Source organism: Lissotriton vulgaris, chromosome 9 (assembly GCF_964263255.1).
Source record: "Lissotriton vulgaris chromosome 9, aLisVul1.2, whole genome shotgun sequence".
Taxonomy (NCBI): domain Eukaryota; kingdom Metazoa; phylum Chordata; class Amphibia; order Caudata; family Salamandridae; genus Lissotriton; species Lissotriton vulgaris.
Window position 1 is genome coordinate 257162290 of NC_141697.1, and position 16544 is coordinate 257178833.

General features: G+C 49.1%; 1 protein-coding gene across 4 annotated transcripts in view; it reads right to left on the reverse strand.

Annotated features, from left to right (window-relative positions):
- AREL1 (apoptosis resistant E3 ubiquitin protein ligase 1) overlaps window positions 1-16544 on the reverse strand; it is a 618076-nt gene that overhangs the window by 243557 nt on the left and 357975 nt on the right. For all 4 annotated transcript variants that reach the window (XM_086937491.1, XM_086937493.1, XM_086937492.1 and 1 more), the window contains one exon: window positions 2681-2790. In XM_086937491.1, the coding sequence (XP_086793617.1) occupies window positions 2681-2790 (110 nt within the window). The remainder of the gene's footprint in view (window positions 1-2680; window positions 2791-16544) is intronic.

Genomic DNA, 16544 nt, shown 5'->3' on the forward strand with positions numbered 1-16544 from the left:
TGTCGGTTACGAGCATCACTTGAGGTGTAATAACACCGTTAGAACTGCCAGGCTGCCAGGATCCCGAAAACACGCTGTGATTTTGGTTATTGCGAGAGAAAAATGCCTTTTCTGTGTTGAGGATACGCTGAATACGCATTCATACTTAAAAGCTGTTGTGCGTGTTTTGATCCCTACAAACGGCGTGGTTTAATATTTTTGTGAAAGGCATGAAATTGGAAGATTTTGCCATTGAGGAGTTGCAGATGTAAATGCCTGGAGTACGGGCTCGCATTACAAATTGCTGTGGGTTTCCATAGCAACGCTTCCTCCAGCGAATGCGGCTCCAGGCCTGAGCGGTTTGTAATGTGAGACCAGGCAGCTATCTGCTGATCAGGAGGAGTGAGTGTTCCCATGTCTCCTGACAAACTGAGCTTGTTTACTTCTTTCTAAATATATACATGTATGCATTGTATATAAGTGCTCAGAGACCTTACAAGAAGGCTTTGAGCACACTATGTTGCACTAGATGTTAGAACCACGCAATATACCGGAAGAGTGGAAAATAAACCTCTTTATATTATTTACTAAAGAAGGTTTGCATTCTTATTTTCCATTACACTCGATGTCTTAGAATAGTTTGTGGACCTTGACGCAAACGAGCCATGACGCCTTCTGTAGTCTGTGATGCATGCACATAGGTATGGACACTTCTTTTGTAGTAAGTTGATATTATTGTTGGGTGTCATTTTCTCATTTATGGACCGTGTGCCAAAGAAGTTGAAGTCAGTTCTGATGACCCCACCAACATGGTACCTACCTCTGTGTACACAATTTGTAATCTCCATAATCCTTCCCTTTGCTCACCACTGCATGGCTTCCCAGATAGGCTGGCAATTGCATTACATTACATGATACGATAAAGTGCTCATCAGAAGCTCTTTGGGTAAAGTAGCGTGAAAATGAACCATTTGTTAAAATTTGCCTGGAATATCCTTTCTAAATATTTGCATAACATTATTGAAAAAGACACGGAAACAAATTGATCTATGTAAGCAGACAAATACGTTGCAACTAAGATTTTGTTTAATTTTCATTATATTTTTAATACTTGTTGCCAGTACCACCCATTGTGATCCGCTTTGAATAATAACAAGCATTGGCATAGCCAATAGGTCTTGCCTTTGGGACCTTATAAGTGTTTAGTTATCTAGCACATTATACTTGGTGCAACAACATCAAGTGTTGCATGGCTAAATACTTATAAGTTCTCAAAGGCGAGACCTATTGGCTATGCCAATGCTTGTTCTAAACAGGCAATACTTGCACGTCAGAGAGACTTTTCAAATTGAGATTAATTCCCTTGTATAAACCAATCTGGGCACTGCATTGAGTATAATTTGTGTGTGTAACTAGCTCATCTCGTCTTGTAATGCCTCAAGAAGAGTTTGTGAATAAGATGACCACAAGCAAGAGGGAGGTTTTACCTCAGACCTTCTTTCGCCATGAATGATGGCCAAGTAAAAAGGATGAATGATCTGCACCTCATTAATTTAACTTGGGATAAGACAATCCTGTTTAAGCTAATATGGAAAGCCAAAGAAAACATTGAAGTAAAAATCTGATGAGGTTAAGGAGGTAGAAGCAGTAATGACAAATTCACTAGTGTGGAAGACAAAGTTCAGGTTACGAATGGCAAAATGAATCCTATGTACACAATGACCAATAACCACAAGAATACTGAAATCCAGCACCAAAAATCTTGTAGCGACTGATCCAGCATTTCCAGAGTTAATTTGGGAGAAAGAAGCTAACAACAAAGAAAGGCATATAAGCCTCCAAAGTATAGATGATGGACTTGCTTCCATACCCGAAGGTGAGAATATTCTATTTACATTGTGGGAATTCTTTAATTCAGATGTTTGTGGGAGCTTCCCCTATTCTAATGGACATGATAAAATGGTTGGATTCTTCACTAAATGCCAGAGGCCAGAGAAACAAAGTGAAGGGAATCATGCACCATCGTAGTGGACTTAGGGTTTTTGAGACAGAAGGAAAGGCAGAGCAGGTGAGGCAAAGAAAAGAGTGCTGTGACTCTGAAGAGCAAAATAATGCACATTTCCAAACCTTTGCTTTTCTGCACAAGTCCTGATACAAGAGTGTGACTGCTATGAAATCAAAAAGATGTCCAAAAACCTCATTGGTCTCACCGCCTAAAGAAATTAGGCAAGGACTACTTAGAGGTTCAGTGGCTGTATTCTGTGGCCGAACATTCAGTATGTCTCTTAACCCTATGAACGATATGGGGGAGGGTAATTGGTATCTTAAAATACACAAGTCATGGGAGAGATTTTTTTGTGCCGAGGGCACTGTTGAGCCCAGTAGTCACAGAACGTTCGACCAGTGGAAGGGATTTCTGACAGCCACTTTAACCAGCTAACTCTTCAGAACTATAAGAACCTGGAAAACTATTCCTAAAATTTCGGAAGCAAGGTAGCAAAGGGACCCAGCCAGGGGTCTTAGTCAAGCAGTGAGAGAGAGAGTGCGTGTGTTTTTAAAAAAATTTTTACTGAGGCTGCCCAGAAGAATTCTTTAACATGCAGTCTGTGTTTGCGTTTTTAACATTTTGATATATTTATATATCTTAAAGTAGGCTGGAAAATAAGTAACATGAAGGCACAGAAGGAAGGAAGTTACTCACCAGTGCTTGATTGGTATCGCTAAAGCGGGCAAAGAGTTCATTGGATGTATCGAATAAAGCTTTACAGATCAGCTCAAACCACTCCCTGCGAGGTCCTCCCCAGTCCAAAGCTAGAAAGTAAAATGACCATCAATTACAATCGATATAAAAGCTGAGATCTCAAGTTTATAGTACTGGACACAATATATCTCCTGTTAGAATTCCAGGGGTCAGTGAACTGGATGGCTTTAAATCTTCTAGACCCTACAAACAAACTTCAATAAGTAACAAGGGTGTAGCCAGATGGAATATCCATTGCTAGACCAAAGTAGTGCCCCTTAGGCTTTCCATCCTGCTGTGGAACAAGTCCGTGGCAGAGGTAGCCTACTGACCACTAGAAACAGGGTAATTAATACTATATCATCATGATGGCTGATATACTCCAAATATGATGTGGCTTTTCCTTACAGAACCAGCAAGGAACTTCAGGTTAATGTGCTAGAGACTGCGTGCATCTCAGATCATATCAAAAATATAAAAATAGGGAAGTCAGGCTTCCTTTCATGGTTGCTGGGAGTTTTCAAACAATGTGCACTTTTAGGAATATATTTAATATTTGCTTTTAGGCTCTCAGGGAATATTGATGAATTATGATACAATAGTGTGTATAGCAATTCCATTTTGCAGCATGATATGCTGTAGTTGTAGGTAAGCTTTCTTCCATATGGATGGTTAGAAGTTTCTCAAGGGGCTGGACACAACCGTGCAATGTCTCAGGTGCCAAAATGATAGAATCAGTGCCCTTGCATTAGGTTGTGTCATAACCCCCACCCCAGCTGAATTACTGTATCGGACTAAAGTGACAACTTGCTAAATGGACATACTGACATCTCCCATATGGCTGTTGATGAGCCCATGTTGGAGCAGTGAGGACAACTGCTATCGCTGATTAATGCATCCAGTGAATTATGTACGGCAAAAGAGGAAGAGGGACATAAGTGAAAGCAAATATCCGTGAACATAGTGGAAATGGGACAAAAGTGTAAGTAAATATCAGTGACCAGTCTATCCATAGAGAACTCCTTATGGGTAATGGGTAATTATGGGTTTCTAAGCGACCTATTCTGTTATTAAACTCAAGCGGTAAAATCTTCGTGAAACTGCTGGTGACTCACATTAATATCTTCCAAAGAGACAGGAAGATCTACTGTTGACCATATTAATGTAATTATAACCTTGTTACGTATTACCTCTACCCATACTACAATACAGGGGTGCCTACTCACCCCTACACTTGTTGTTTTGTATACTGCAACCTTTACCTTTGCCATTAAATAAACCCCCTGGGATCCTTTCAGGTAGATATTTAAAGAATGTGTCAAAATACTTTGCTATGAATACAACATTCCTATTGCTAGAGTGACCCTCATTTAACCCTTCTAGTTATCAATTCACTGAGCGCTGACTTGGGCATTTTCTCTTCCTACTAGCAGAATTGTAATAAAATCCAGATGTTACTGTTTAATAGTCATAAAAGAAACATCCCAGTTACCACAGAAGTGGAATACTCAGGGGTTAATATTTTGGCAGAATATAGTTGCATATTGATGGCTAAGAGGGGCACATTTTCTTAGCAAATGACAAAACTCTTTCTCCTCTAGGAGAAGCTAACTTGGTTACAAAATCTCACCTTCCTGTTTTCGTGCATCCCTACCAAGCTCTGACCTATGCAATTACCAAATTTACTTTGAAAAAACTCAAGTGCATCATCACATCTTTCGTTTGGCAGTTTGGAAAACTTTGTTCGCCACTTGTCTGTCAAAAAGCGAGTCCACTAGATTTGCTCTGATTTTCAACAAGAAACATTCAACTATGGAGAATAACCATGCAGAAAGACTACCCCAATCAATAGAGAAGGTGGCTACTTTCATCTCTTATGGGGCATTGTGGTTTCATGTTTCTCAAAGAAAGGATATCTTTAACAACAATCTTGGTGGGAAGACTGCAATAAATGTCCTGTATGTGACCCATATAACTGGAGTCTTTGTTGTTCCTCAAGTGTAGCATATATGTATATGGGTGCATTACTTGTGTTCAACCTGGATAATGGATGTCACTTTGGACACCATGTGATTGGCTGCACAAGATGCTTGTTTCTCCGATGACGGTCATAGGTTCATAGTGAATATGACACTTACCTGTCACTTTGTTTGGGGCTCTCATCCCTTATACTAGAGTTATCAGACTGAGGAAGGGAAAAGAGCACAATGCTTTCTATTCACCAAGCAAAATCCCCTTGAGCACTGTAAAACTCCATGTGAGGCCATGGAACAGAATACATTGTTGTAGGAAGCAGGGATTCTGTTGCAGTACCCCCCCCCCACTTTTTGCCAGACTATTGATGCACTTTGACTTGATGTGCCCAGGTCCCTGCTAATCAGGTTCCCAGGGCCTGTGTTCTTTCCCAAAACTGTACCTTGTACCCCGAATTGGCACATCTCTGGCCACATGTCAGTCCTTTGTAAAAGGTACCATGGGTACCAAAGGCACTGTGGCCAGGGAAGGCCTATAAGGGCTGCAGTACTTATTGTTCCAACCTTAGAGGCCCTGTAACTTAACACACACACACTGCCATTACAGGCTGCGTGTTTTAGTGAAGAACAAAGTTGAGAGTCGCCAAGGCACACATTTGTGTGCCATGCCTACAACCCACTGCCCTGGCATAGGTCAGTCACCCTCTAGCTGGGTGCTCTATACCAGTGGTGCGGGTACAGTTGCATGAACCCTGTACCCTACAGTGTTCAGACCAGTTCTTAGACATTGTAAGTGCAGTAATGCCATTAAGAGTATATGATACTGGGAGTTTGTCATTACAAACTCCACAGCACTAAAACCGCTTTACTGAAAACTGGGAAGTTTGGTATCAAACTTCTCTGCACTTTAAACCCACACTAATGCCAGTGTTGGATTAAATGAAAAATGCACCCAGAGGGCATCTTAGAGATGCCCCCTGAAAAACGATAAGCCTCTGGTGGGTTCTCTCACTGGTACACACCAGCCTGCCACCACAATAAAGCCTTTCCTGGGCGGAAGTTGTCACACTTCCCCCAGGCCAGGAAGAGCCATCTGTGGCAGGGGAGTTTCAAAGGCCTTGCCGGCTTTGTAACCCACCCCCCAGCCAGTCCTGGTATCAAGAGCAGGCCCCCTTCCTGTCTCTCCTACTTTTTGGCGGGAAGACAGGTGGGAAAAATTAGCACAGCCCAGAAGGTGTGCCCACCTCTGCCAGCCCCACTTCTTAGGTGGGGGAGGCGAGGTGAAGCCCACTCTTCAGTGCCCGCCATCTTGCAGATGGCAGGCACTCTCCAATCAAGATTAGGCATTATGCCCACTCCCCCATGTGGAGTGAGCACACCAAGGGTGTAGTCACCCCAAGGTCAGTAGCCCATTGGCTACTGACCTGAAGACCCCTAAAATGCCCCCTTAATACAGTATTTAGGGGGCAGCCCTGAACCAATAAGACAGATTCCGGCAACCTATGAAGAAGAAGGATGAAAGAAGATGCCCAGCAGAGGAGACTGCAGAGAAGAACTGACTTGGCCCCAGCCCTACCCGCCAAAATGCAGTTTCCAGAGATCCTGCATCAAAAGTCGCCTTGTCCTGCAGCCAGCAACCTCCAGAACCCTGGGAGGACGGACTGCCTTCAACAAAGACTGGATCTCCTGTGAACAGCAGCTCTGTCCAAAAGAAACTCCCAAGACAGACTCTGAGCCTTCTGAGGACAAAGAAACCCGACATCTGGAACCAACACTGCACCCGACGCCTATGGCCCGAATCAGGGTGGCTCACCAGTTCCAGAGAGGTCCCCCAGTGCTCAAGGGTCCCAGTCCACCGTGGGTTGGCCCCTCTAGGACTCCTCGATGTCACGGTCAGTATCTACAGAGAGACCCCCCCAACTGCGAGTGGCCCCGGTAAGGTGAAATTCGGCCTCAAAAGACACCCCTGCATCCAGATGCCCTGCGCCCTTGAGAAGAGAACCCTAAGTGCACCTACACCCCCGAGCCCTACAACTTACCTGCCTAGATGTTGGTTCCTCCAAAAGTCTTCCTGGACGAGCATGCAGCCAAAATCCAAAACCGGCAACTCCCATTAAAAACAACAGGGCACCAGACGCCTAAACAGCACCCTGCACCCGGCCGCCCCTGTGGGTGCACCTTGTGTGCTAAACTGGATACCCCTTTGCCATGAGCTTAAGTCCAGGAGCTTTGCTACCACAACCTTGTGGTCTGCTCGTGAGCAGCCACCAACCGGAGGCCCTCTATCCCCATTGGATAACACTGGGCCTCAGCACTCTGCACCCGGCTGCAATAGTGCTGCTGCGGGTATTCTAAGAGTGAATCCTTGACCCTGGGGGAACCCTGGCTCTAACCCCAGAATACCAACTCCCACAAATAAGTACTTACCTGCAAACCGTTAACTTAATTTCCTTCCATAGGATTGCATTGACTGCTTTTCCTTGAAAATTCTTCTGTGTGGAGTTGGTTTGTATAAAACACTGAAAAACTGAAAAGGTACTAAAAGCGAATTACTTGCCTTTTGTATAGAAAATGTCTCAGTGTGATAACTAGGCATATCACACTGATTACCAAAAGTAATCTAACAAGTAACGTGCACAGTAATCTGTTAAGTAATTTCAGACTGTTGATTTACCTGTAATTCAGCCAACTGCTTTTGAACCTGCATTCAACTGTAAATCACTGCTTGAGATTTTGCTATGTATTATTTCACTTACCTGCACCGGGCTTGGCTTGGTTCTAGAAATAAAATAACTAAATAATATCTTTATATAAACAAAATTGGTCTGAGTTCAGTATTTGAGTGTTTGACATCATTTCTCGCCCGAGTGTGTACAACAAATGCTTAACACTACCCTCTCATGAAGCCTTAATGCTCACCCACACTACACCAAATAGAGAGTAAGGTGCAATCTACTTTTACCTCAGCCTACCTCTGGGGTTCCACTGGACTCTGTGCACACTATACCTCATGTTGGTGTAGTATATATAGAGCCAGCTTCCCACAATTGTGTTTTGCTATTTCTCAGGAAACAAAGTTGTAACACTGCTGTTATGAGGGTGGGAGGGAAAGAAGATGGGATTGATGTCAATTTCCATACTAATTCTAATGGCTGGGACAACAACAGTTCGGAATGGGAGCTGGTACCCCCCCACCACTGAACAGGAAGAGTTCAGCCAAGCACAATAACGCTGCTGCACCTGAAGTGCCATCTTGATTTTAGCCCCTGACCAGAACCTATTCTGCAACTCCCAGGGCAGGAAAGGTTGTGTGCACATGCATGGTATTTGGACACCAGACCTTTGCCCATATAGTCTCTATCTCTAAGGATCTTAGGAACAAGGAAAGAGTGTTTACAAGGACGGCAAGTCACACTGCATTTCAACATAAATCCTCCTGGTTTCTTTAAATGGGAAGGAGAGGTGGGGTCACAATTGGAAGGGGTCATGCCTGTTCAAACAAGACCAAACCTATGTCGAATAGCAGATGGCGACACAGTGATGGGCCAGATTGACCAAGAGAAGGAAAGTTTTCTGTAAACAGGAGTACTGTCCCAGACAGATCACCATATTCACTAAATAAGTCTTGGTCTTGGGTAAACAGAATAGCTGTTTTTCTGTAACCGGACAGGTTTCCTTTTTCATTTCAGGTCAATTATCGTCTACAGATATATACTATGTCCTAATAAAGGTAGAAGGCCCATGGTTATGCTTCCTAGTGAACTGTGTTTTACTACTGATGGTAACAACATATAACTATATTCATTGAACAAAATGAAATTATGGTTACAAAACAATACCTACAACCATTCAAATGAATCAATTATAGTCCAGTACACCAACAACAACTCACACCCCCATTATGCACCAATGACATGTTACATGGCATTATTGGTGATACCTCACATTAAATCAGTGATGACATCATCCATGTTACTGGAGAACAGTTTTGACTACCGTATTGATGTCAATGATAATTTTGTTATTACCTTTTCTTACTTTATTTTTACTTTATTTTTCAATTTTGCAATCCCCCCCCCCCGGCATCGTTAAAAACATTTATTAGCAGATCGACAGACTCATTATGGCACATCACAGGTTAGGACAACATCTGAAAATACGGAAGTTCATGTGGTATTATAGCATAAGACAGTATATTATGGACATCGTGAAGGAAGATTGGCGAGGCCCCACAACGCATCCCCTGCAAGTGACCCCTCAGTGATCCCCACATCTCACCCCCTCAGATTCTGATCCATGTGCTGAAAATAGTTCGCCACTTGTCCCCTCTGAGTCGCTGTGTGATGACTGCCCGTCTGTAGCGAAACCCGCCATACACATGGTAGGCCACGCTAACAAATCATAGTGTAATTTTTCATCCTTCCTAGTGGCTTGCATGTGTGTTTCCTCTGCGAGGGACCATTCCCTTATGTCTTTAAGCCAAATATCCACCTCAGGGGCCCTCTGTCCCATCCAAGTGATGGCTACCCTACGCCTAGCCAGCACCAACATCAGTTGTAACAATTTAAATGGAAGTTTCCTTTTTCTAGGTTTGGGTACCAATCCCAACAGACAGTGCAAGGGGGATAGTTCAATTCGGAGGCCCGTAGTAGCCGCTGTACGACCGACTACCCCTGTCCAGAAACTCGCCACCAACAAACATTCCCAGGCCAGGTGTAGAAACCCCGCGCCTCCCACTCTACATCTGGGGCAATTGTCCCTCCTTTCTTCCGAATAACGACTCACCAATTTCGGGGTGAGGTAGGTGCGGTGCATAAAGTTAAAGTGGATAAGCTTAAAGTGTGCATTACAGGACACCCGCCGTGTCAAGATCCCCATGCGCTTGCGCTGCCCCTGGTTTAGGGGCGCACCCAAGTCTGCCTCCCAGGCCGCCCACGCTGGTGGCACCAGGGGGGGGGGGGGTTTGATCACGTTTCATGGCCGCGTAAAGTAAGGCTATCAACCTCCGTCCTCTGCCACAGGACAGCAAGATATTTAAAGTATGGGTCATCGGGGGTGTCTCCGGACACTGTGGCCAGACCGAGCGCACTATTGAGCACAATCCTTGATAATGCAGATATTGACCGCCACTAAGGCCGAATGACTCCTCAGCCTGCCCTCCAAGGGGTACAGATCTGCAAGGACCTCACACCCCCTCCCTCCATGTGCGAAATGAAATATGCTGCTCTATTTCCACCATGGGTGCCAGTATCCAAATCGGCAGTTCCCTGTGAAATGGCGCCGAGCGCAGGATCCTTTCAATAAAGCGTTGCCATATTCCAGCCGTATACCTCACCACGTAAGGGAGCTCAGCATTAGCTCCGGACCCACCATTAGAGCCACCCAGAGCTCCTGCACCATGGCCCGTCCCGCTAACAATCGTGTCTCCCACACGTCCGTGTCTGCAAACCACCTGGCCGTCGGAAGGAGTTGCGCCGCGTAAGAGTATAGATCGAAGCGCGGGGCCTCCAACCCTCCCTCCTCAAAGGAGCGCACAACTGTACTTAGGGCCACTCTGCTACGTCACCCCGCCCAAAGCAGGGATTTGAGCAACGTGTTGAGGGTCCGGAAAATTCTAGAAGGAAGAGGACACAAGGAGTTTTGAAGGACATACAGTGTCCTCAGCAGCATCAACATTTTAACGATTGCCAGCCGCCCCATTAGGGACAGTGGTAGGGTGTTCCAGAATAGTATGGATTGCCGGAGGGACGTGAGCACTCTATCCGCGTTACGGGCGAGGGACTGTTCCTCCGTTGAGGTCACATGTATTCCCAGGTATCGGAAACTGGTCCGCTCCCATCTTAGTCCAAGCTCCGGTAAGTCCTCCAGAGGCACCATGTCAAAGCCGGATAATGGGAAAATTAGGGACTTATTACGATTACGGTGCAAGCCCGACACCTCACTGAAACGTTCCAGGAGGTGCAGCAACCTCGGCAGCGCCTCTCTGGGGGTCGTCAAATAAAACAAAGTGTCATCCGCGTATAACGACAGGACATTGCAGGTGTCCCCCACCTGAATACCCCATTGCAGCAGCTCAGTACGAATCTTGACAGCAAATGGCTCTATAGCCAGAGCGAAGAGTAGCGGCGAGAGGGGGCACCCCTGTCTCGTGCCCCGACCCAGCCGCCACTCCACCGACCTCTAACCACCCAGACGCATCCGAGCCCTAGGGGAGCTATAGAGGATCCTAATCCAGCGGGCGAAGTTGGGCCCAAAGCCCAATGTCCGAAGGACCTCCTGCAGGTAGCCCCAGTCGACAGTATCTAATGCCTTAGCGAGATCTATGGGGACCAAGACCGTCTGCTCCTCCCTGTCATGCAACTCGTGTTGAATGTGGGCCAACCGTCCCAGGTTCATAGCCATGTTTCGCCCGGGGATAAAACCGCATTGGTCTTGGTGTACTAAGTGCTCCATGTGGGGTGCCAGTCGAATGGCCAATAGTTTTGTGAGAATTTCAATATCCGTGTTGATCATGGTGATCGGCCGATAGGAGGAGGGGTCATGCTTGTCCCCCCCAGGTTTAAGGATCATACAGATTTACCCTTGGGCCATGCTCTGTGGGAGCTCTCCTCTTTCGAATGCCTCCAGGTAGACCTGCAAAAGGAGCGGAGCTAAATTATCCCGGAATTTGTGATAAAATTCCGGGGGGAACCCATCGCTCCCCGGCGATTTGGCACGCGGCAATTGGGCCAGCACCCCATGAACCTCAAGCAATGTCAGGCCTGCGTCCAGCTCCTCCCGATCCAAATCAGACAGGGTCGACACAGGCAACCCCGGGAGATAAGAGGCCTCAGAAATATTCGAGTCCGCAGAGTATACTTGCCGTAAACGGGAGTGCAGAACCCTCAGGGCCTGCTCTGAGTAGACCAACTCTCCGCCACGGTCCCGAAGGGCAACAATACGCTCGAGGGTCTGCTCCCGTCTCAGAATCCAGGCCAGTAGCCTCCCTGACTTATCGACCCTCCCTGTGGAGGCGCTGCCGATATTGGCCCCGGGTGTATTTGTCGAGCCTATCTAGGGTATAATGGAGCCACGTCCGGGCAGCCTGTTCCTCCAGCCTCTGGAGTTCGTTAGGGTCCACCACATGTTGGGCGCTCAGGAGGGTATCTTCCGCCTTTTGGAGATTTTGGAGGAGCTGTTTCCGGACACCATAAGTGAGTCCCATGCAAGCGCCCCTCACTACCGCCTTCAGGGCCTCCCACTTGGTGGCCAAGGACACGCTGCCCTCCCCCAAATTGATGTCGACATAGTCGACGATGGCTTTACCCACGTGATCCTTTCCCACCTGGTCTCGGAGGATATCCACTGGGAGCCTCCAAGTCCGGGGGCGGAAAACCTGGGACTCCCATTGAACCATGCAAGCCACTGGGGAGTGTTCCGACAAGAAACAGGCTTGATGCGTTATATCCACTGTCATGTTGGGCTCGGGATTTGTCACTAAGACTCTATCTAGGCGACTGTATGTACTATGTGTGAGGGAGAAGCATGTGTACACCTTCTGTGCCGGGTGTCTGAGGTGCCAAACATCCACTGCCCCCACGTTTTCCATGACCTCCTTATCTGTGCAGTCATAAGGGGTTTTGTGCCCGCCCGGGGTGTCAATCTATCTAGCACGGGGTCAAGAATACAGTTGAAATCTCCAAACCAAAGCAACGGGGTACCCAGGTCGTGAATCAGGGCGTTCTGCAGAGTCCCAAAGAATGTCGGGTCATCAGTGTTGGGTGCATAAGAATTTAAGATAACCAGATCCCTGCCATCAAGCTAGGCCCTAAGGAGCAGGTACAGACCCTGGATGTCCGCTTCCATATACTGGATAGCGAACGGTACCCCAGGTGCCACCCAAACCAGTACCCCCCTAGCATATGTAGAGAAGGCGCATGAAACAGCTGACCACGCCATTTTCCCCCCAATTTCTGTGCCCCGTCCTCCCCCAGGTGGGTCTGCTGCAAGCAAGCAATGGATATTTTGTGTCTTCGAAGGAAGGACAGGACTTGTTTAGTGCATGTGCCTAGGCCCCTCACGTTCCAGCTCATAAACTTATACCCCATGATTTCCAGTAGAATCCACCCTGCTGCATCAGGCTGTACACAGAGTATGTCCCCACCAGTGCCCGACCTGCAATACAAATAATGCCTAAAACATTTCCCCTCAACAGCCCCTTCAAAGAGACCCCCCCCCTCCCGCGAGCAAGATATCAGCAAAAACCATACACGCCAATATGCCCTTACCCTGCTGGTGCCAGGACGTGCACAGCCTCCCCATTCGCCCAACGAGGCAGATTCACTCAAGAAACAATAAAGAACCCCCCTCCAGTCCCCCCCACCCCAACTCCCTGCCAGACCCAACGCCAATGCCAAACAATATACCGGGCTCGACTAGGCGGCCCAATTCCAGACTCACTCATCTCCCTGTCCATACTTACACCCCCCCCCCCTTCATTCATACACTATACATAGAAGGGAAACCCCCCTGAAAAGTATATGTTACACGGGCACTACACTCTGAAATGGGCCCAACGCGGTCCGAGGCCCTTCCATAGGCCAAACCTGAATTACATTCAGTCCATAGGCCCCTTCAAGAAGGATCCGCCGTCTCTGGAGTCCCGGTCCCCCAAGTCTCTGGGATCACCGGAGCGGTGAGCGACGTGCCCTCTGCTGTGACCTGCAGTGTATCCGGGACCAGTATTTCCTCGGGCTCATGAGGCTTCAAGGCCCCCGTCTCGTCTTCAGCATCAGACTGGGCCAAATGTAGAGCCCCATCGTCCTCCACTGTGACTCTGCGGCTCTCCTCACTCTCTGCAGCCTCGGAGCGGCGGCGGCGCCTGTTGGGGCGTTTCCGTGGTGGTCGAGTTCCCCAGTTCTCACTGGGTCCCCCGCGTTCATCCGGCGGGAGGTCGTCTCCCCTGATCGCCAGCCATTCCAAGACCTCTTCCGGGGAATCAAAGAAGTACGCCTTTCTCTGGGACAGCACCTTGAGTTTGGCCGGGTATAGCAGCATGTATTGCAGGTGCATCTCCCAAAGCTTTTGCTTAACTCCCAAAAAGGACTTTCGCTGCTCTTGGACTTGTTGGGTGTAATCCGGATAGATAGAGATCCTGCTGTTTTCAAAGGAAAGTTTCTCCCTTGCCGCACGCACAATACAGTCTCTGTCACGATAATTTAGAATTTCGGCACTGAGTGCCGGAAACGCTCTGCATTGCCTGCCTCTGCACGCTCCGGCACCCCAAGGACCCTGATGTTGCTGCGACGCGCCCTTCCTTCCGCATCCTCTGCTTTCCGCTCCAGGGCTCCCGTCGTGGCCGTAAGCTGCAAAACCGTCTACCTGAGGGAGGCCACCTCACCTTGCATTTGTTCTTTATTGCCCTCGGCATCGGAGACTTTATCCGCCAGCTTCCGGAGGTCCGTCCTCAACAGTTTGACATCGATGGACACCGTTTCTATTTTGCGCTACAGTGCAGTGTGGGATCCCTGGATCGCTTTCAGCAACTTCGCCCGGGAGGGCTCGCCGAGGGCCTCCGCCCCTTCGTCTTGTCCCGACTGCCGCTTAATCCGCTGAGACGGTAGCCGCTGGGTGGTGTACTGCGTTATCGTGTTGGGCTGCGTGGAGCGAGACATCCTGTCTTTGCGCATTGCCAGTGTCCCAAGTGTCTTGATCAGTTCTCGGAAGGGGTAACAAGGACTGCACCCTGCAACGCCTGCTCTCTTGTAGTACAATTCGCACCCGCAGGCCCTAGATGCAGTCCGCAGCTCCACTCAGCAACCGATCCCCACACCTCCGCCAGGCATCCGCCGCCGGCAGGCGGCTGCCAGTATTAGTGGAGTGCCTTTCTCTGGTTCATATGACCCCAGCAGGGGATCAAGACCCACTGTCCGCCGCCCCACCAAGCCTCTAACACCACAAAATCGGGGGGAGGATGCGGCGTAGCGACGCAGGAGGGCCACCAAATTTCCAAGTTGCACTTGGTGTCTCAGTGGAGGTGGATCCGCCCTACAATGTCCAGTACTCGGGGCAAGTGCCGCAGGGAGATCCTAGGAGAGGACTCCGGCTCACCAGCGCCACCAAATCCTTATGGGTGCCGTGCAATTAGTGGCCCTCAGGATCTCCATAGTGAATCTATCCGCAAGGGAGCGGAGATTTGGCCGAGCACCCCCGAAGGAACCCCCACGAGGGACGTGGTTCACTGAGTCTGTTGGCGGATTCCCTCCAGCAGACGGGCCTCGGCATTGCAGATCTCCGGAGCACCTGGGCCTGTCTACACAGTTGGGCAGCGCGGGCCGCCTCCCCCCACCAGCGCCGGCTGGCGCGCGTGGTCTCTCGGTCTCTTCCCCAGCTGAGGGCCTATAGGCGGCAAGAGTGGGCCGCGTCAGGCTACCCGGGGACAGCGGGCTCCCCACCAGGCCAGCCGAGGCTCTCCGCCAGCCCCAAGGGCCGCACCCACCTGGGTCTGAGGCGCCACCTCCGTAGTTGCGTAGGCCTCAGTCCGGGGCCTCTCCTTACAGCGGGCCGCCTCCGATCGTCCTGCCACGGGTTCTGCTGCGATCCGCCGGCCCCCCTCAGCTGATGAGCGCCCCTCCAGCCGGGCAGCGTCCACTGCAGTGATGAAGTTCCCCACACAGGGGAGAGGCACAGTCACGCAGGACCGGCCGCCACGCCCGTCACACCAGCCACAGGGGCGGCAATAACAGCACAGGCCTCCCGTCGGCCCCAGCAGGTACCTCCCAGACCTTCTCAAGTCGGAGCCCCAGTTGGCAGCGGGCTCCGTCGTCCGGTGAGCGGCACTGTGGGCGCAGTTTCTACGGGCCCTCGCCGGCACCCAATTCCGTCGCTCCGCCACCCTCCGAGAGCAGGCCGCAGACCCCGGCCTCGCGTAGTCAGAGGTCCGGGGCACCACAGCTCAGGCAGTTTACTCGGCTGCACTCGCGGGGGCCCGCCTGATTTCGCCCAAGTAGTGAGCCCCAGGTAGAAGGGGAGCATGCGACCCCCAATTCCGCACCATAGGAGCCCGGACAGGATAAATAGACAGGATAAATAGACAGGATTTAAGGGTCCGTTGGCCGGGAGCTGGTGGAGCTCACGTCCTGTCAGCCATGCTGCTTGGCCACGCCCCCTTATTACCCTCTTTAATGTGAATAAAATATTTGTTTGCAATTACCTGTTTTGAAATTGATGATTTTGATACAGTATTTTTGAACAGTACCAACAAGAACACCTCACCACTGGACTCCAACTGTTGGCCAGCCAAACTTGGAAGCCCATCCACACCCACCAACAACACCAAGAACCTCGGAATAATCATCAATGGCAAACTAGACATGACCGCACAAGTCAACGCCGTCACTGCACCCAACTTCAACACTCTGAAGATGCAGAGGTAGATCTTCAAATAGCTCCCAAGCAACACTAGAAAAGCGGTCACTCATGCCCTAGTCACTAGCAAGTGGGACTACGGAACACCCTCTACGCCAAAATCCCCAAGCAACTCACTAGAAGACTCTAAGCACCCAGAACTCGGCAGCCAGACTCATCTTCAAATTCCCACACAGAACTTGCGTCTCACCTCACCTCAGGGAGATTCACTGTCTCCAGCTACACAAATGTGCTCATGTCAATATCCTCTCACACACACATTTAATGCACTAAACAACTTAGGCCTCATCTACCTAAACAGTCGCATCTCCTATCACCAACCACCCGGACACCTCCGCTCTGCAGGACTCCCCCCTCGGACACATCTCACGCATACACAGAACCAGATCAGGATGACGGGTGTTCTCTTACATCGCTCCTAAAGCATGGAACACCATCAGACTCCA